The sequence below is a fragment of the Myotis yumanensis genome, unplaced genomic scaffold (genome assembly GCF_028538775.1).
Source record: "Myotis yumanensis isolate MYYU_CA2020_CCGP unplaced genomic scaffold, mMyoYum1.0.hap1 SCAF_18, whole genome shotgun sequence".
Lineage (NCBI taxonomy): Eukaryota > Metazoa > Chordata > Mammalia > Chiroptera > Vespertilionidae > Myotis > Myotis yumanensis.
The window spans coordinates 17,531,206-17,552,074 of record NW_027223769.1 but is presented as its reverse complement, the minus strand read 5'-3'; the positions used below and the strand labels follow the sequence as shown (position 1 = coordinate 17,552,074).

The window sequence follows — 20,869 nt, the reverse complement described above, 5'->3', positions numbered from 1 at the left end:
GAGAGAGAGAATCTAAGAATTGGAGAAGGTTGGGCAGTTGAGGGCTTTTCCCAGGTCTGAGGCCTTCCTGGAGAGTCTTTGCACCCCAGTCTCATCTAGCAACGCCCTGTTCTCGGACCAGGGTCCTACACACTGTGCTTTCCCTTTCCTGCCCTGGGAATGCCCGGCACTCCCCTATCCCCTGAAGGCCCAGGTCAAAGGTGGCTTCTGGGAGGCCTTCCACAACATAGCAGAGTGTTTTCCTCTCCTTTCCCTCCTTGCCCTTTGTACCCACACCTCAGTGTTACATCATGCTGTCTTTTCATTTGTAAGTTTCTGTCCCCACCCCCTGCCAGACCCACACTGGTCCCTGAGGCCCTGGTCATCTTGGGGCTCCCAGGCCAGTGTCTTACAGAGCAGGTCAGGGACAGGGTGCAGTGGATACGGACCTGGCTTCTAAGTCAATGGCATGGTCTTTCTGCTGACCAGCTGTGGCTGGACTCACTGTTTAACTGCCCCGAGCCTCCCTTTCTTCCTCTGCTAGTTCCGGCCTCCTGGATCCTTATGAGGAAGCAGTGAGATCGTGCCTGTGGACTGCTTACCCGAGGGTCTGGCACGTGGGATTTGCCTGATCCGTGTGGGCTGCCGGGGTCCTTAGAAATGTTTGCTGACTCAGTGGGTGGAGTGTACTGACTTTGTGTCATGGCTCTTTAGAGAGCCTCAATCAGCTGCTCCGATGGCACAGATACCGAGCGCCACACACTGGGGACCCAGAGGTTCATCTGTCTTCCCATGCCCGCGATGGTGACTGGGCTTGGAAGGGTCCCCATGTGGAAAGATCAGCCCTTCGCTCTATTATTAAACCTCTTGAGCCATTTGGCCATAAAAGGGGGCAGCTGCCATGGCTGGACTCATGATTAATGAGCCAGAACTTGCCTCCTGCCCATCTCAGAACAGCCTTGGCCTGCCCCAGACACTGGCCCTAACCTCATGGCCCAGCTGGACTGTGGCAGGGCTTGGTTGAGACGGGACAAGAGGAGGTGGGCAAGCCGGAGCAGGCAGTGCTGTGTGGCCCCAAGCTCCTGGAATGCTTGACCCTACACCTGCTTGTCATCGGTCATCCAGAGCTGGGTGGTCACCTCCTGGGATTACTCCGAGCCAGTGCAGTCCTCTCTGTCCTTACTTTTCAGAGTAATCTGTGGGTGATGGAGGGACATTGACAGTGCGTGTAAAGCCCTTTCTTCCTTCTTGTGGCTTTTTCAAAATAATCCACCTCCGTATAATGAGCTCCTTAGCACCTGGCTTCGTGCTGGGATTTGAACTCTTGCATCGCGTCCCTGCCCACAGGCAGCCCCCTCCTGGCCTTCTTTCAGGCCACCCACTCTCTTGGGGTGACAGCACGAGAGTAGTTACTTATTATCAAGTTCTTATGAGGTGCTGAGCCTTACATACTTAAGTACGCTCCACAAACACGCTTAAGATAGGTATACTGTTACCTTTTTTTTTATCGCATATAATTCACATACTGTAAAATTCCCCACGTGGGTCATATGGAAACTGTTTGACTTTTTGAAGAACTGCCAGACTGTCTTCCCAAGTGGTTGCATTTCACATTCCCACCAACAGTGTATAGGATTCCAATTTATTTTTTAATGATGATGTAAAGTTGTTTTTTTAAAATACATTTTTATTGATTTCAGAGAGGAAGGGGGAGGGAGAGAGAGAGAGAGAAACATCAATAACGAGAGAATCATCTATTGGACATGGGGCTCGCAACCTGGGCATGTGCCCTGACTGGAATCGAACCGTGACCTCCTGGTTCATAGGTTGATGCTCAACTACTGAGCAATACCAGCTGGGCTCCAAAAGAGGGCAGTTAGAGGGACACTATAGAGACGTGTCCCTCCCCTTCCCTGCTTGTCCCCAGGCTCTGGTTGCACATGGGAGAGGTTCCTCTTGTTGAGTGACTGCATGAATTCAGTCCCGAGGGACCGTTGCACTAGCCACATATCAAGTGCTCAGTAGCTGCCTGTGGGTTCCTGAGACTTATTTATGCTATGAAGAACTTAGAGTAATCACCCTACCACCAAGATAAGCTCAAACCAAACATAAAACGCAAGAAGCATGTATTTTTATCATAAGAGGTTTTTCTTGCTCAAAACCCAAGTTACTTTTACTTGACACATAATTCTCAAAGGGGGCACTCTGGTGCCACAACAGGGAGCAGTGATCTTTTGAGGGGAAGGTGCATTGGCAGCATAGGGAGCAGCCACTTGGCATCAAGAGAATGATTGGAGACGCGTGCAGAACAGTCTCCTCACCGAGACCAGTAAGTGCAGCAGCGAGCAGCTCTCTATCCTGGTGGCACCAGAAGCACTGCTGGGCTGCACCACTCACCAGTGGAGGGTGGCAATGGCAACCAGGGCCCTGGGGCAACCAGCAAAGGTGAACTTGTGCTCGGTGTCTTTGGCTCACGGAAACAAGGGAAGAGGAGTGTGAAAGGCATCTGAGGAGATTTGCTCTGGGACTGGGCCCAGACGGGCCCATCTCACAGCAGATTACTTGCTACCTTGCTTTTGCTTATGACTTTCTTTTGGGGGATTAAAGAGAGCATCAAAGTATTTGACAGGCCTTTCCCAAATGAGCATGTGTGGGCTTCTGCCCTGGAGGCCGAATGGAGTCGTAGGTGGCCTGGGGTCACCTATGGCTGAGTGGCAGTGGACAGACAGATTCTGAGGACCCCCCACTCCCACACTGTGCCAGGTCTGGCTCTCTGGTCCCGGCTCCTCTGTTGCCCACAATGCATTTGTGGTGTGCATGCGCACAGGTACGCACGTTGGAGTTTGGCAGAACGTGGGGATGGAGATCCCAGGCTCAGGATTGTCAGATTGAACCCCAGATCTGTCTAAAAAGCAGGGCCTGTGACATGTCAGCACCTCTGTGGTGCCATGTCTTCTTCAGTAGCATGTGAGTAAACGGGTAAATACAGTGCCCCCCAGCGCATTGTACAGTTAAATGAGGTGATACTACAAGTCCCTCAGCGTGGTGCTGCGCACATGGTAACTGCTTGGTAAATGTTAACCAGGGGCACCTGTGCCTTTCTGCATGGGAGGGGCTTCATGAAGGTTGTTTGAAGAGCCCTGTCCTTCCTTGTCATTGAAAAAAATATGCACCAGACTGTTCGCAGTCACCAAAGCGTAGAAACAACCCAAATGTCCATCCACTGATGGGTGGGTAAATAAAACATGGCATGATGGCCACTCAGCGGAACGTTACTCAGCCCTGAAAAGGAACGAAGTACTGATACATGTGGCCATGTGGATGAATCTCAAAAACACTGAGTGAAAGGCGTCAGATAGGAAGGACCACGTGGTGAGTGATTTCATAGAGAGGAAATCTCCAGAACAGGTGAATCCATAGAGACAGACAGCGGACTGGGTCACAGGGAGAGATCCCTTCATGGATACAGGTTTCCTTTTGGGGTGATGAAAGTGTCTGAGAACTAAATTGAGGCAAAGGTTGTATAGCATTGTGAATGCACTAAATGCCTCTGAATTTTTAAATGGTTAATGTTTAATTTTATGTCACATGAATTTTATCTCAGTTTTTTAAAAAGCAGCAGGGGGAGGTGAGGGCTGAAGCCCACTCCCCCAGTACGAGCCCACCCTTGTATCATCACCGAGGTCATGGCCTCGTCATCGTTATTCCTGTCATTGCTGCTGTTGACTGTCCAAGGTGGGGCTGGCAGGGGCTCCCTGACCTCTGACCTGACTGAAATTTCTCCTTTGAGGCCAGGCTTCACGTGTGGGGCCTCATGTGCGGGGCCAGGAGCACGTCCTTCCTCATGCAGGTGGGGCCGGGCCCCGCGTGGAGTCAGGCTGTGTGTGTGGGTCCGCCTGCGTGATGACTCAGGTGACTTCCACTTGTGGAGAGAGGAGACGCGTCCACAGTGAGGCACACTCAGCAGGCTGCCGGGGTGGCATCCCTCCAGCGACACACAGCCCGCTGGTCTCAGCCCAGCTCCCCAGCTGACCAACGTTTCCCAGCCTCCCGCCCCAGAGCGAGTGCTTCGAGGGTGTTTCCAGACCAGCTTTCCCTTTTGGGGTCCAAAACCTCCTCCCTAGGACACGTGCCAGCATCTTGTTTGCATGTGCCTTGAGTCAGCCTGAAGCCTCGGCTTGGGGGCCTCTGACGTCATGATTCATATTCACTTTTAGAGAAATCCCCATGGAAACCAGCAGGCGGGTTTGGACAGGAGGAGCTGGCTCCCCTGAAAGGCAGGGGAAGTGAAGACTAGGGGAGGGGGCAGTTTCAGGGGCATTTGGTGACCCCACTCCATGTCCATCTGACTCTTGGGAAATCCAAGAAGGTATCCGGTTCGGAATGTCAACTCTGAAGGCTTTGTGGGTCGTTGGGGGACCTGATGAGGCCTCTCTAGGTCCCGCTTTCTGTAGCCCAGATCCAGTGGTTAAGGGGATACCAGGGAAGAAGCTCATCTCAGAAACAAAAGCAGAGGGAGAATTCTCTTCCTGGTCTGACAGTTATCGAAACCCCCAAAATGCCCCTCATCAGTTTCTGAGAGCAAAAGGACAAAGCTCCCCCCCCACCCACCCCCACTACCTGTTCCTGGCTCCTGTGGGAGAGCAGTGTCCCCAGGAGCCAGGACCCTCACTTGCAGAGTTCTGCCACTCCAGCACCCTGGCGGTGCGGTCATGTTGCAGGCACTCAGCTACCAGGTGGTCACACTGAATGCAGCCGGTCAAGGCATAGCGCTAGCAGGGCCCACTCAAGCTGGGGGCCCAGGATGAAGCCCCCAGTCTTCGCCAGGGCTCCCAGTTCTCGTTAATATCTCTTTAATGAGAGCAATTTGGCAATGATCTAAAATATGCTCTTACCCTTTGTCCCATTAATTCCATTTCTGGGAATCTGGCCTAAAAAAAAAAATCCTAAATATAGGGTAGAAAAACATGTTTCATAAGGATGTTCACTGTGGAGTTGTTTAGAGTAGCAGAAAATGAAACCACCGCACTTCCCATAGGGGAGGAGGGGGAGTGGTGATAAATAGTGGCCGAATATTTTATAACCACTAAGATGACGGTTCTGGAGATTATTCAGAATATGGGATGTGCAAAATTATATATACTGCATGACTTGGGCTCTGTAAAAAAAGTTATGTATGAAAAATAACCAGGAAGGTAATACACCAAAGTGCTAATGAGTGATTTTAGTAAGATTTGATCTGAAAGATTTCATTCTATTCATCATCTCACAAGTTATCTTGAATATTCACTCATTGCCTTTCTTAGTTGTAATTTACATTCAGGGAAATTTACCATTTTAGTGCGCGGATTGGTGAGTTTTGACAAACATATACCGTCAAGTAACCACCACAATTGAGATCTAGAATATTTCAGTCACCCCCAAACATGCCCTCATGCTCCTCTGTAAAGTCTCCTCCACTGTCCCAGCCACTGGCGACTGCGGGTTTGATTTCCATCCCTGTAGTTTTGCTAATTCTGGGATGTCCTTTAACGGAACCCCAGTATGTCTCGCATTGCTTTTACATGTAGAAATAACTTTTAATCTGCTTATTGTTCTCCTCAAAGTACCGTTTAGAACTGCATTTCCCAGCTTCCCCAAGAGAATTGAATTTTTTTTTTTTCCTTCGGTCTAACTCAGCCTTCGCCCCGCACAGGAATCTGGTCCACTGCAGCTCTGACCACCGTGTTCAGATTACCAGGGAATTACCAGTTACCTGTGAAATCCTCCCAAGAGTGTGAAAGTACCTCCGCTGACGGGCGCCATTGGCCAGCAGCAGCTTGTGCCTCCACCATAGAGCCACATGTGCCCCATTGCCCTGGCAGACCTCGTGGGCTCTGTCTAGGCTCTGTCGATGATGATGGTAGTGACAACAGAGGTAGTGACAGCAGTTAATTTTTCTTACTAAGCATTTTATTTTAGAACAGTTTAAAATATATAGAAAAGTTACAAAGACAGTACAGAGGGTTCCCATATACACCTAACACCCCGTTTTCCCTGTTGCGAACATCTTAAAATAGCATGAAACATTGGTCACAACTAATGAAGCAGTTTTCATATGCTATTATGAACCCTTATATTTTATTTGACTTCCTTAGTTTTTACCTAATGTCCTATTTCTATCCCAAGATCCCATCCGGGATCCCTCAGTACACTTAGTCATTGGGTCTCTGTGTACTTTTCTTGTCTGGGAAAGTTGCTCAGACTTTCCTTGTGTTTGGTGAGTACTGGTCAGGTGTTTTGAAGAATGTCCCTCATTTGGGTTTTGTCTGATGTTTTTCTGATGGTTAAATCAGAATTATGGGTTTGGAGGAGAAAGACCCCAAGAGATAAAATGTAGTCTTTCTCATAATAGCTGATTTTATTGAGCTTTTCTGTTTGTTCCTTATGCTATGCTAAGCCCTTGATAAATTGGATCTCCTTTAAGGCTCCTGATAATTCTATTAAGTTCCCATTTTACCATTATAGGAAACAGGCTCAGAGAGGTACAGTAACTTATGTAAAGACACACAGTAAGCGGCTCAAACGTAGGTCTCGTTGATTATGCATATCTTGCTTTTAGCCAACACTGCTTCAAACAATGGAAAAACAATACATCTCTTAAAAAACAGTATGTATTTATTTATACCCAACCTTTCCCCCTAGAACCTGCCTGTGTTGCAACTTCAAATCAAGGTCACGTTGAGACAGCTAAGCAGGGTCATGGGAAAGGCAGACAGAGGCGGTTAGTAAGCCCTCCCTCATGTAAGATCACACTTGTCGGTAGTGGTCATCCGGAGTGTGTTGCCACGGGCGTGGTGTGGGCCCTCGTGCCTCAGGGTCTCTGAGGAGGCTGTGGTGGGAAATAGAAGTCTCCAGGCCTTTTGCTTAGTGTCCAAGGTGGGATTCTGAAGAAACGAGGCTGGCCATTCACTTGGTTTGGATTATCAAGTCCAACTCAGTATGATCACGCTTCCCCTTGCTGGGATTTCGGAGTGGGTTTTTATTTCTCTGTGTTGTTCGATGTGGTGCAGCGGTTTTCCAGATGCACTAGGGCCACGTCTTAGCCCAAGTCCTCCGGCCTCTGTGCGTATCGAGGGGTCAGTGGGCGGGGTTTGAAGGCCGACTGGACCTTGAAGAGGGAGAGACGTGGAGATGGGAGGGAGGTGGAAAGGCCTTTGGCGCATCCGGGCACACAGGTGTCATGGCTTCCTAAAGCTGATTTTTAAAAAGATTATTAATTATTTTTAATTTAAAAAATAATAACCAAAAAAGCATCTTCCCAAGTGTGTTATGTGTAGTGATTGTAAGTAATACTTGGATGAACTTTTTATTTAGGAAACTATTCCTTCATTTATTAAGAAAGTAATCACCTCCTCAGTGCCAGGCTCTGTGACAGGTGAGAATTCCTGCTCTCGTGGTGCTGAAACACTGGCGGGGGGCAGACAGCAACAAACAATAAATATTGGAATGTGGGTTTGGAAGTGAACATGTAGCCAACCCCACACCCTGGTTTCACTGATACTGTCGGGACAAGATGTGCTGTGGGCTGAATCATTTACTGCAGAATATTGAAAACATCATCATGCAGGGAATGCTGGAATAGGGCAGAGGGTGAGGGGGGATCCCAGGTTTGCCTTTGGGGTACGCAGCCACGTAGCCCCTGGATTGCTGCCCCAGGGTGGGCCATGTGTTGCTGAGAACCGCAGGATGAACTTGGCTGTCTCCCCGTGGGGTCTGAGCAGCCCAGGCACTCACCTGGGCCTGTGCAGCAGCCTCCAAGCGGTTCCTCCCTGCTTCCGCCCACTGCTCCTGCGTCTGTTCTTCTGCAGCAGTCCCAGCGATGCTATGATGCTATGAACCGTGCCTAAAGCGCCTGCAGCGCTCCACTCCAGGGGAGTGATCCCGGGCCCCAGCTTCGCTTTCCAGGCCTCCTGCAGTGGCCAGCAATCTCTCCAGGGCACTTCTTACCGAGCCCTCCCTCCCTTTGCCTTTTGGCTCCCCCCTGAACTCTCCAGCCTGTGGCTGCCTCTGGGCCCTTTGTACTGGCCCTGAGCTCTGGGGTGTACTTTCCCTCCATCTTTCCACAGTGCTCCAGTTCTCGCCGTACCCTCTTTTGATTCTTGGTGCAGCACTGTTGCTCCTCAGTAGTTTATTTATTTGGGAATTGTGTTTGTTGTCTCTTTGCCCCACTGGGCTCCTGTCTCATTTACTGCTGTATTCCCAGCAACCCCGTATGGGGCCTGGAACATCATAGGTGCTCAATATCTGTCAGATGAACGAATGAATGGATGAGTGAACAAACAAATGAACAAATAAATCAACTGATCAATCACTCTTACTTCCAGAGCCTGGTGACTGATAATCGGAGAGATTTGAGGCAGCTTGAGCCTTCAACCTTCTCCACCTTCACCACCACCATCATATCTCAACTTTGTCAGACAGAAATTGAAATTTAAAAACCTCATGGAGGTCCTTAATCCTCCTGGTAAAATTAATTTGTTAAGTCACACATTTTAAATTGCGCCTGACCCTTGGTTGCAGTATGGCTTAGTAGGCAGGGTGCCAATTCCAACTCAGCAGCTTAGTTCAATGCTGGCCACGCCCCTCCCCAGCTGGGTGGCCTTTGGCAAGTCATGTGTCTGCCTCATCCTCAGCTTTCTCATCTGTGCAATGGGGATGGCCCTGCACCTGCTCCATGATACCATGGTGAGGATTAAAGGAGACAGCACTTGCCATGTGCCCAGGAGTGCTTGGTGCATGTCAGCGTTTGGGAGATGTGAGCTGTTATTCTCCGCTGTGCTATACTCACCTCTGACTGTGCTGAAGTCTGGCTTCCTGGGGGCCAGAGGGACAAGAAAATCGCGAGTACCCAGTGCTAGTTCATCCACCTGACCCCGGGTGCCTTCTCTCTGTGATAGCAGAGCTCCCTCAGAGAGCAGTGAGCGACTGTGACTGTCTCTTGTCCCACCCTCATTCCAGTGTTGACTGATGATGCCCTTTATCGTTCTTTCTATAAACACAAGTTGTTGCGTGCTTGCCATGTGCCAGGCACTGGGGAGAGAGAGCAGGCACCAAGACAGACTCGGGCCTGAACTGCCGCCTGGCCAGGAGGCAGACATCAACTAGATAACAGACAGTATCAGTCCACAGGAGTTAACCCGGGTGTGGTGAGCATGGAGGGCTCAGGCCAGGTGTGATCGGGTCGGCTCTGGGGTCCGGAGGATCGCAGGCGCTCCCCAGAAGCCTGTTGAACTGAGGCCTGGCGAGTAGAAGAGGAGAGTGACAGGGTGGGGCCGAGGCCTTTCTGGAACAAAGAGCGGGTAAGAGCTGGCAGCAGGCCTCTGTGGGAGGCAGGAAAGGGAGAGAAGACGCATGGTGGGTCTGGAGGAGGAAGTGAGACCAGACCTGCGGGCTTGTCAGTGGAGGATGGGAACATTGGTTTCCTGGTCTGACCACTGGGAGCCGAGGAAGGATGCTGAGCAGGAGAGTAGGGGGATTGATTTGCCCACGGGGCACATGGCCCTGGGTACTGAGTGGAGAAGGCACATCTGTGGGAAAAGAGGAGGCAGGGAGACCAGTGGTGGGCTGTGACTGCTCTCTGGGCAGGAGAGGGTGGTGGCTCCGCTGTGCTGCGCCCTGCCGCGCCAAGAGGAACAATGCACAGGCCTTGCCCTCAAGGTGCCCCCAGTCTAGTCCCAACTACACCCAGACAAACACATGGGCAAGTTTCCCCTATGGCTCCCGCCCAAAGACTGAGTTCCTTTGTCCCTAGAGGTTCCAGGTGTTTGTACCAGCTAGGTTTGCTTGTTGCCACCATGGGGATATTTTCCAGAACCTTCTCCTGAGCCGCAGACATTGTGCCTGATCTTGTAACCAATGCATGTCTTTCTCTTTTGTTTTTGCTGCAGCCAACTGGGTACATGGAAAACTCCGTCTCCTACAGCGCTATTGAAGACGTTCAGCTGCTGTCCTGGGAGAATGCCCCGAAGTACTGTTTACAGCTCACAATTCCTGGGGGAACTGTCTTACTGCAGGTAGGAGAAATAAACATGAACAAGCAGTTTCCTCTCCCAGCCCCACTCACTCGCCCTCCTCTTTTCCCTTGGAGGGAGACGGCCAACTATCAGAAGGGAAGGTTGTTTAACTTAAGGCATTTTTTTCTCCAAGTACAAGAAAATTACAAACCAGGGCTTACTGGGGGGGAAGGAGGGTGAGAGAGGGAATGCACGCAGTTTGAGCTCCAACTACATGCTTGCCGCAGTCTAGGAGCTTTATGCATTGTACTTTTATTTCTCTTAACAAACCTGAAAAATAGGTTTGCTGCTCTCCATTTCACAGATGAGGAAACGGAGGCACACAGGCTATTGTTAGGCCTTAAAAGGCTGTAAGAAGCACATAAGCTGCAGATGTTACCTTTTGTTCTACTTTGTCTGAGGTGGTTTCTTGTTTCTTGTTGATCTAAATATTTTGAGACTCTGATAGAAGTATGAGCCGCACCCTTGGAAAAGTGAGCATTTTGTATGTGTTGGTCAGGACTGTTTGTTGGAAATGTTGCAAACCATATTCAAACTATCTGAGGAAAAAGAGAAGTTGATGTTGCTGTAACTGTTTTAAAGTAACTTGGCCGTCATGTCTAAGAGAGGACTTCAGACATAGCTGCATCCAGGAGTTAAATGATATCATTAATTCTCAGTGTCTCCGTCTGTCCATCTCTTGGCTCTGCTTCATTCTGTTGGCTTCATTGTCAGGCAGCATCTCTCCATGTGGTGGGAAAAGTGGAATTCTGGCAGCCTCAAGTTACATTCTTGGAGCTTGTCATCCTTAAAAATGTGAAAGCCCATTTTCCTCCAGCATCTTTCTGTTAAAGCTCAGGGATGGTTCTGATTGGTTCTGCTATAGCCCCATGTTCCCCAGGGAATGCCATGCCTGGATTACACACCCACCCAGCTGTGTACTCTAATCCCTACAGGACCTCGTGGGCCGGGAGAGGTGGGTCCACCAAAAAAGAAATTGTGGCAGAAAAAAGATAACATGGCTGCTGCCGTACGTACCTGTGACATACATGTGACGTGTTCTCTATCATTTCAGAGAGAGCTATACCCAGTTTCCAAGTCAGCAGCCCTCATTTAGAGAGAGTGCACTCTCTCTTCTTTGGGAGAACAGTCTGCCTCGGCCGTTCTTTTAGGGGCGTTTTTTTTCTAACTCTGTCACTCCAGTGAGACCAGCTCTGAGCCAAAGAGATGCTCCCTAAAACCCAATTCATCAGTGGCCACTGGGTTGCGTAACCATAGTGGAGTGGAGCCAAAAGGCACGACGCAGTTAGGCCCCTGAGGAATGCTGAGCTCAATCAGATGAGTTAACAGTTGAACATCCTCAGAAAAATTCTCTTCTTTACTATTATCTCTTAGAGGACACCAAAGCCAGGCCTGCCTTTCTGTTGCGTCTAGGAAAGAGGGGGTCAGTTCCAGCCCCCTTGGCTGGGAAGAGCAGCAGTGGAAGAGGAGGGAGGCCATAGCAGGGTTCCGTGGAAAGCTGGGAGAAGATGGGGGCTGAAAATCCCATTTGAATCACAGAGCGCTGAGCTGGCCTGTCCCCCGGGCTAGGGGAGGGAGAGGAAGGCCAGTAAGCCTTTTGGCCCCATCCTTGAAGAACTCAGAGGCCCTCTGGGGAGACAGAGCCATAAACAAATGACTGTAGAGATAATAGCTAAAATAGAGGCACTTCCCGGAGGCCTAGGATTCCTGAGCAGGGAGTGACTCACTCAGCCTAGAGGTATCAGAGAAAGCTTCCTGGATGGTGACATTAGAGCTGGGCACTGAGGGATCAGTAGGAGTGTGCCAGGATGGGGGCACGCTCACTGGGCAGAGGGAACTCAGCAAAGCATGAATTTAGGGCACGGGGGTATTAGCTGCCTTGCAAGAGAGGGGAGGAGTAGGGTTCAGAGCCCTATGGATGCGTCTACAGCTGTTTGGCCACAGCCAGATCATATATGACTTACTGAGTGAAGAAGCTGTGGCTATATTCTGGGGGCAATAGGGAGCCATTGCAAGCTCCTAAGGAGTAAGGGGGCCCAATAGAGGGCTCAGTCCTGTTGCATGGCAGAGGGGGCTGGATATGTGAGTGTAAGGGGGAGGCTGGAGAGGGGAAAACCTTTAAATAGTCCAGCTAGAGAAAGGAGGCCCTGAACCCCAGCGCCCTGGGTGTAGTGGAGCAGCAGGAGGCATCATCGCTTCTGGAGCTGGAGGGGGCAACAGTACCCCCCAAGGAAGTCCCTGAGTGTCACTTGCCCTGGGCGTAGAGGGGCAGTGAGGTCTGGAGGAGTGTGGGTCACTGTGCAGTGCCTGGAATATCCCTTTAACTGAGGTCGTGGCTGCAGGCCGGCTATGATGACTTGCCTGGCTGAGGCTGCACCCGGCAGTGGCCTCACGCAGAGCTCTCCCACTGTGCTGACAGACGGGCGGGCCTGTGGCTGCTCCCGCATCCTTGCTCACTGCCCCCTGCTGCAGTGGACAGAACAGTCCGCGCAGCCCAGTGGCCAGAGGCTGGAGCAGGAGAGCAGGGGGAGGAGAAGGAGGTGGCCAGCAGCTCCTGGGATCCAGAGCTGGACTCGGCTAGGACGGGGAAGCAGGCACAGCCTCCACCCCATCACCCAGGGGAGCCCAGGTGGGTGCACCTCGCCTTTGCCTGCCTTGGTCTCTCTCACTGTCATTTCTATCGGCTGCTACCTTGCTTCCTTGTTATTGTCACCCTCCTGCCCTCCCTCCCATGATTCACGGTGGTGTGTGGCCGTCATGTTATATAAATGGGTTCTGAGTCATCTTGAAGATAGGCTTCCAGTGGAGGGGTCCAAGTGGTTAGGGGGAGCCAGGGAGCCCCTGGAGCCCCAGGGTGGTGGGCCCGAGGTACGGGCAGGACCCTCCTCACCTGCGTTGTGGCCGTCAGTGGGTCCGTTTAGGTGACAGGGCCCAGAGCCACGGTGTGACCGAGCAGTCTTCCCTGCTCCGGGTGGAAGGGACGCCCAGAAGCAGCCAGGGGTGCTCAGGGCAAGGCTGGCCTGGAGAGCTTCATGGGTGCTCGGGTCATCAGAGGATGACAATGCCTTGAGCGGCGCTGTCCCTTCAGATGCCACTCACCACACGGGATCCTCTGCATTTAAATTTAATTAAAGTAAGAATGCAGCTCCTTGATCCACTAGACACGTTTCGAGTGCTCAATAGCCACATGGAGTCAGTGGCTACTGTGTTAGGGCAGATCAAGAACATTGCCGTCACCAGCCACAGTTTTGGTGACAGGCTGGACCGTAGAACTTTTCCTTTGGACTCATGCTCCATGCACTGGGCCGCTCCCAGGGGGACTAGCCTCAGCGTGCAGGCGGGTCTGCAGTGTCGCAGGGTCCCTCCTGCTGCATGTGGCATGAAGCTCTGCATAGTGACTATGTCAGGGTCCCTACCCTCGCCTGCCTGGTGTCTCTCCCCGCCTCCCCTTTCTCAGGCTCTCCGTATCCATGTGTGTCCGTTTTTCCTCTGTCCGTCTCTCTGATACGTTTCTCCATGTCTCCCTCCCTACCCCTTCTCTCTTTATCACTTGCTCCATTTTACCACCTTGCAGTTTCTTTTTTTCTGGTATCTTTCCCCAGGCGCCTCTCTCTACCCCAGCCCTTCTCTCTGGGCATCTTGACTTTACTCTCTTTGTATCTCTCTCCTCTCTCCATTCCTCCCTCTGCTCTCTGTCCCTCTCCCACGGGACCTCCTTACAAAGCTGCTTTGTCGGAATTTGAATCCGTGTCTCACTCGGACCTCGGGGAGCTGACCTATCTGAGTTCAAGGAAGGTTAAGAGATGCTCTTAGGCAAATGTGCCTCCTCCCCGGCTTGGCGATGCCAAGCAGTCTGCCAGCAGCAGGCTGCGTCCCACATAGAGGCGCCAGCCTTCCAGCCTGGGTCCAGTCGGTGTGCTTCTGGGTGCTCTGTGATTTCCAGCGTGAGCTCCCTAATGCCATGTCATTAGGATCCCTGGTGCAGAAGGGACCTGTTTATCTTCTCTCCTCGGTGCCCTTTCTGCTGCTTTCCACTGTGAGGAGGGAGCTGCTGAAGCACATAACCGGTGCCCTGACAGCACCCAAGGGGTGTGGCCCACGGGGCGGGGTGGCTAGAGAGCTGGGTGGGGCAGACCATCTTCTGGGATTTCTGCCTCGCAGCTGGGTTTCCGCGTATCCGTGAGAAGTGGCCAGGGCCCGCTGCTCTGAGAACAAGGCTGGGGCGGCCAAGACCAAGGAGAACCTTCTTCCCCGAGAGCGTCGGCTTCCTTCCCGAAGGGTTTCCGAGACCTGCTCCTCTCACAGACTTTCCGGAAAGTCCCCAGGAGGCCGGGCAACTGTTTACCCCAAACACTGGCAGCAGGGGCAGGGGCAGGGGCAGGGGCAGGGCGGTTCCCTTCTTACTGGAAGCTGGAGAGAAAGACCTTTCCGGTCTGGCGATCACGTGCTGTTTTTTCCCTAAGAAGTTGGGCCGGGGAAGGAGGACTTGGGAACAGCCACCCCAGTGCACCCTTGGCTGTTTTTCTCACCTCTTGAGACAATGCAACAATGAGAGAGAACTTGGCAACTTTCGAAGAGGAAATTAAGCAGAATTTGCCTGGAACGGGGCCTTTCAGTATTCGAGAGATTTATCACTGGGAGCAGTTGGCACTGGCCTGAGCAGGCCTGCCTCTCCTAGGACCTCCTTCCCATGCCTGAATCGGTCTCCTCTGAGTGATGACCTCAGGACTCTGAGCTGAGCCTCAGGTCCCAGAGGTCTAGGTCATCCCAGCTCACCCGCCCACACTGCAGTATTGGGACTCTGTGCAGAAACTCGCCCTCTCCTCCAGGCCAGGCACAGCCCAGTCCTCTCTCCCTGCCCCCGGCAGGCACGTAGAGATGCCTGCACAGCAGTCCCGGACATCCCCCAGCAGCCTCTGTCTCTTTAATACTAGACAACCCGCAGGAAAAAGCAGTTCACAGCCCACCCTTGTTGCAACCTCTGACTCCTTCGACAAGAGGGGAAGTAGCGTGAGGAGGCAGTGGCTGCACCCCACGCTACCGTCTGGAGGAAAGTTATGGCCCACCCTCTTGTTTGCCAGGTGTGGACTCCTGTTGATTGGAACAGGTGCCAAATCCTTCTTCCTCCCTCTCATCAGCATAATAGATTCAGATTTCTCAGCCCAATTCCTGGAGCCCAATGGAGCCGAGGTGTGGCACTCTCTCTCATGTTGGGGTGAACAGTAGGGAAAGTGGGCTATGGGGTCAGACAGACCTGAGTCCCAGCCCAGCTCTACATGCTCTACCTGTGTAACCTTGGACAGCAGGAATCACCTCTCTGGGCATTTAAATTGTCTGTGAACTGGACCCTGGATGTCATAAGGATTCTCAATATTACATGTGAAATACTCAGCACTGTACCTGATACACAGTAGGTGTGCAGGAAAAAGGCTGCCATGATTATTTCTAGAGCCTTAGTCAAATTTGGCTTGGGATATCAAGGCTGAATAGTTTGTTTGAAATTCTGTTACATATGACATTTTTTTTAATGAGCAGAATGGGTATAGTGGTGATTTATCCATTCATTCATCCATCCACCCACCCATCCATTTATTTGTCCATCCATTCATCCATCCATCTACCCACCATCCATTTATTCATCCATCCATCTATCCACTCATCCACCCACCCATGTATCTATCTATCTGTCTAACCATCCTTTCATTAAACAAAGATTTCTCTGAGTTTTGTGGACATAGTGGTGAATAAGTCAGACATGGTCCTTGACCTCACAGAGCCCACAGCCTGGAGAGGAAGAAGAACAAAGAAACAAACAACTGCAGGATAGTGCGGTATGTTAGATTAGGTGCCATCACCTGATGGGTCAAGAATGGGGAGGGGCAAGTCACCATGAAAACAGGTATTCTGGAGAATGGCATTTCAGGTGAGACCTGAAGTGTAAGTAATTCAGTAGGCAGCGAGGAAGGGGTGAGGGCGGAATGGTGGTGGGGTGTACATTCTATGTAAAAGCCATACAACAAAACAAAACAAGCCAGGTTATGATACAGGGACAAGCAGCCCCAAATTCTAAGTGGCTTAAGACAGCAGAGGATTATTTCTCACTCATGCTGCCTGTCCACGGTGTGTCAGCTGGGAGCTTGGCTGGTAGAGCTCACACCATCTGGTTATCAGATGACCAAGCGAGACCTGCTGAATGAATGACTGATGAGTGGACTATGAGCTCCCCAGTTCCCAGCACTGATTAGCAGTACCAGGTACCATCAGGGCTGGTTGCACACAAACCGTGTAACAAACAAGGGCACAGTGCAGGCAGTGGCAGGTGGTAGATGGTGGGGCCAGTGGCACAGAAGAGGGAGGGGCGAGGGTCCCTTTCCTTCTCCCTCTCCTCCATCTTCCTCTCTAATTCTCTCTTTTTGTCTTCACTTGGTCATTTAGTCCAGCCAGCAACACCTTTTGGGCATTGCCCTGGCCTTCTGTGGACCCTCAGAACCAATGAATGACCCACATCAACACTAAACCAACTTGGCCATACCCCCCAGGTTCATTTCCTACTGCTGCTGTGACAGATGACCACACATTTAGTAGATAAAGCAACACAAATTTATTGTCCACGGTTCTGGAGGCCGGATGTCCAACATGTGTCCCACGGGGCTAAAATCAAGGTGTTGGCAGGGCTGGCTCCTTCTGGAAGCTCTAGAGGAGAATCCGTTCCTTTGCCACTTCCAGCTTCTAGCGGCCACCCGCATCCCTTGGTTTGTGGCCACATCACTCCAACCTCTACTTCCATCTGTGACTCCCTGACCTTCCGCCTCCCTGTCATAAGGACCCTTGTGGCTCACTCAGATAATCCAGAATGGCCTCCCCCCCTCAAGATCCTTAACTAAATCACATTTGCAAAGCTCCTTGGCCCCCTAAGATGTCATATTCATAGGGGTTAGGATGCAAACAGTCTTTGGGGGTTCTTTATTTGGCCTACCTCACCTTCTCTGCTCCCTTCTCTGGCCACTATGGTGTGTTAAAAGGCAGAGAAATGGCTGTGGACCAGGAGCATGCTGGAGCCACTTGTACCATCTGATACCGGCTCCTGAGAGCCGATCCTGTGCCTCTCTTTCCAGTTCTGGTCTAGGGACAGAATCAGCCACGGTGGCATCACTCACGGCATGGAAGTCAGCAGACGCTGTGATCACTGTGGTGTGTTGTGTGTGTTTTTTTTTATCCCGGGGAGCCTGTTGTTACACATTTATCAGCACACCACTGGCCACAGCTGTCACTGATACTGATCGCTGCTCTCTGTAGAGTGTTTGCACATGCTGGGCACTGCACTAAGTAAGTGTTTTACATAGATTTTCTCGTGCTTGGGATCTTGGCGCCGCTGTCCCTGAGCATGGGATGTAGTCCATCATCCTAATGAACAAGCGTTGTCATGAGACCACAGAGCTGGGTCAGCACTGACAGGTGACCCAGCGCAGACCCTTCGGGATACTGCTGGTCCCTGCAGCAGACTCGCCTTTGTCACAGCCTTTGTGTCATCAGGGGACTTGCTGCAGTCACACCAATAGACCATGGTAGAGCCCAGACTTGACCCAGGTCTGCTGGAGACTCAGCTACCACAGAAGTCCCTGCATCACACAGGTGAACCCCAGTCTGCTCCCCTTGCAGGGCAGATTCAACTCACCTTGCCTCCAGGTGTGGTATGAACGAGTCTCTGAGCCTGATTCCCCACTGCACTGGCCACTGGACTGGTTCATTTATTCAAGCCCAGAGATTTCCCCAAATTCTGCCCCAACAGAGCTGATGTTTCCATGGTGATTAGGGTGAGGAGGTGGGGAGACCTGGATCTCCTCGACAGAGAGAGACCCAAAGTTTACATGCTGTGCATGCACCTGGGAGTGGGATGGGCAAAAGGTGGACTTTCATGTTTAGAAGGAGGCCCTGGCCTTTGTGAGAGTCCCTTAACCATCAGGGTCACTTGGTGCAGAGCTATGGGGTCACGTGGGACTGGATGCTGCATTTCTTCCCTTAGGGGTGGTCAGTGGAGAACTTGGACTGACATAATACTGTGATTCACAGTGTGAATCCAACCACCTGACTTCTAGTCCTGGCCCCACACTGGCTGCCTCTGAGCCCGTGGGAGAGTCTATAGGCTTCCGAGCCTCAGTCTCCTCATCTGTACCATAGGAATGAGCTGCTGACAGTACCAGTTTCTCGGGATAGACTTGCAAGAACTGAGTGAGCCAGTCCACGCATAGGGCTTACCTGGGTCTGGTGTGCATTAACTATGCCACAAATGCTGCTTTCACCATCAGCAAACCTGCTGGAAACAGGGTGAGAGCAGCAGCAACACGTCCTAGAGTCCACAGGGCCATCTTCAGGCCACATTTAATTTGAGAGGAGTCTATGATGGTGATGATAATAATAACAGTGGGTGCATTTCTGTTTGACCACCTGCTGTGTGCCCAGCGTGCTTCTAGATCAGCCGTGGGCGAACTACGGCCCGCGGGCCGGATCCGGCCCGTTTGAAATGAATAAAACTTAAAAAAAAAAGACCGAACCCTTTTATGTAATGATGTTTACTTTGAATTTATATTAGTTCACACAAACACTCCATCCATGCTTTTGTTCCGGCCCTCCGGTCCAGTTTAAGAACCCATTGTGGCCCTCGAGTCAAAAAGTTTGCCCACCCCTGTATGCTTTACAGGAATCCGTCTCAGACCTCCTGACATTTCTATGGGTGCGTGGATCTTTACAGATGAGAAAATGAAGCTGAGCTGCCTAGGGTCTCTGGACTAGGGTGGTGTGGATAAAAGAAGGTTTTGCTCTCCACACAGTCATTTCTAACTCAGGTCTGCCCGAGTTCAAAACTGGCCGGCTGCTTTCTCCTGTGACTTTCTACAGTTGGCAGGAGATACAGTGGTTCAACCCACAGGCTTGGAAGACAAGCTGCTTAGTTGATGTAAGATCTTAGGGTCTCAGTTTTCCCTCTGTGAAATGGGCATGTGTCACTCACCTCGCAGAGCTGTTGTGCAGGCTGGGGATGGAATATGTGGGTAATAACCGCCAGGTGCCTGCGCAGTGCTTGATACAAAGGAGGTACCCAAACAGCTCCCACCATCATCATCCCACGACCATGCTGCTTTCCCCTTCATCTGGGCCCCATCCGTGATCCTAAATAGGTCAGGATACAGGTGCAGTTAAAGCTCTCCCAGCCACCAGTGTCTGAGGTCACTCCTACCCAGTAAAATAGCATACAATGGCAGTGAGGTCTTATTTCAGAAAAGTCACCCTGCTTATCACTTCTATTGCGGTTTTGTACCCGAAGGGCTCAGCTTGGTGAGTCCCTCTAAAGGTGTTAGGACCACAGAGCAGACCCTGTTGGACAGGCAGGCTGGGCTCGTGTGCTGGCCTGTAAAACTCTCTGAAATGCTACACGTGTGTGACCGGACCTTGCTGTCCTGTTCTTGTCGTTGCAGGCTGCCAACAGCTACCTGCGGGACCAGTGGTTCCATTCTCTGCAGTGGAAGGTAAGTCCTGACGCGGCTGCTCGTTCGAGGCAGCCGCCTCTGTTCTGGGCACGGCTCAACGTTGGTCTGTACCCAGCGGCATGAAGGTGGAGACCTCTTGCTCTCCCCTGCCCTGTGGGCCCTGGGCTTTGCTCATTGCCTTACAAAGGGGTGCAGGACCTCTTGCTCTCAGAACAGGGCTGGGGAAGGCAGGACTTCTGGGCTGGAGATTCTGTCTTGAAATAACTTCCAAAAGTGGCACCAAAGCAAAATTTATCAGACATTCAGAAGCCCAGCTGTGTTTCCATAAGGAATTCTTCACTTCAGTTGCCTGGTTCTTTGGCCTGATTTCCCAGTTCGAGCTCTGCTTAGGGTGGCCCAGAACCTTCCAGCACATAAGGGAAGTTCCTCCTCTCCTGGTCACTTTCAAGACCCAGGGACCTGAGCTGCTGAGGAGGGTCCTCCCAACCCTCCGGGGAGTCCACGTCCTGCTGTCCTGCGTTGGCTCAGGCAGCTTCCCCTCGTGCCCCGCCTCCCTGGCCCTCCCGTCTTCTGATCTTTTAGTTTAGAACAAGCTGTGATGGCCACAAGGGCGGAGGCAGCAGGGAATGGCTGGAATGACCGGCACATGCCCTGAGCTTCAGTTGTACTGTAAGCTGGAGAGCCACAAGGGTGAGTGGCTGGCCTGGTGCAGGGTTGAAGGCCATGTGCCATCTTGGAATGACCAAGGGAACACTCAGAATTCCTCTCGTGCCTCTGGAGGGGCTGTCGTCACAGCCAGGCGGAGGACGGAAACACAACCCCGGAAAATTACATTCCTGCTCCCAAAGTCGGCCCCTCCTCTCCGTTGCCCAGACAGCTGCAGGTCCTCTCGCCTGGTTGCCTATAGGGCAGTCTCAGAGGCTGAGCATGTCTCCACGTTGGGGCTGCTTAGGGAAAGGACCGGCATTTATTGAGCACCCACTGTGTGCAGGAACTTGCAGCTAAGCCCAGCCTGTCCATTTCACCCTGGCCTCAGCCTTACACGGCTGGTTACTATCACTGCTTCCATTTCATGTATGGGAAGGGTGAGGCTAGACTGGAGCCCAGCTCCCATAGTTAGAGGCCGTGAGGCAGGGCTCCAGCCTACATTTCCCCCATACCTGGAGGTGTCTGAATGTAGTGGGAAGCACTGGGTGGCGGCTGAAAAGGAAAGGTGGTGCATGCCTGCTTGCAGAGGCAACAGGTACTGCTGAGAGCTCGACTTCCCAGGGAGTGTCCCTAAGGCCTGGCTCTCTGCGGCTGTGTCCCAGGACAGGCAGGGCAGGCTTTAGGACCTATGGGGGCCATGGGAGT

The 20,869-nt window shown here is 51.8% G+C and overlaps 1 protein-coding gene across 1 annotated transcript in view; it reads left to right on the top strand.

Annotated features, from left to right (window-relative positions):
* The window catches only part of CMIP (c-Maf inducing protein), a 235,742-nt gene that overhangs the window by 138,327 nt on the left and 76,546 nt on the right, over positions 1–20,869 (top strand). Inside the window, exons 2-3 of the mRNA XM_070399132.1 lie at positions 9,909–10,034; positions 19,505–19,555. Coding sequence (XP_070255233.1) covers positions 9,909–10,034; positions 19,505–19,555 — 177 coding nt within the window. The remainder of the gene's footprint in view (positions 1–9,908; positions 10,035–19,504; positions 19,556–20,869) is intronic.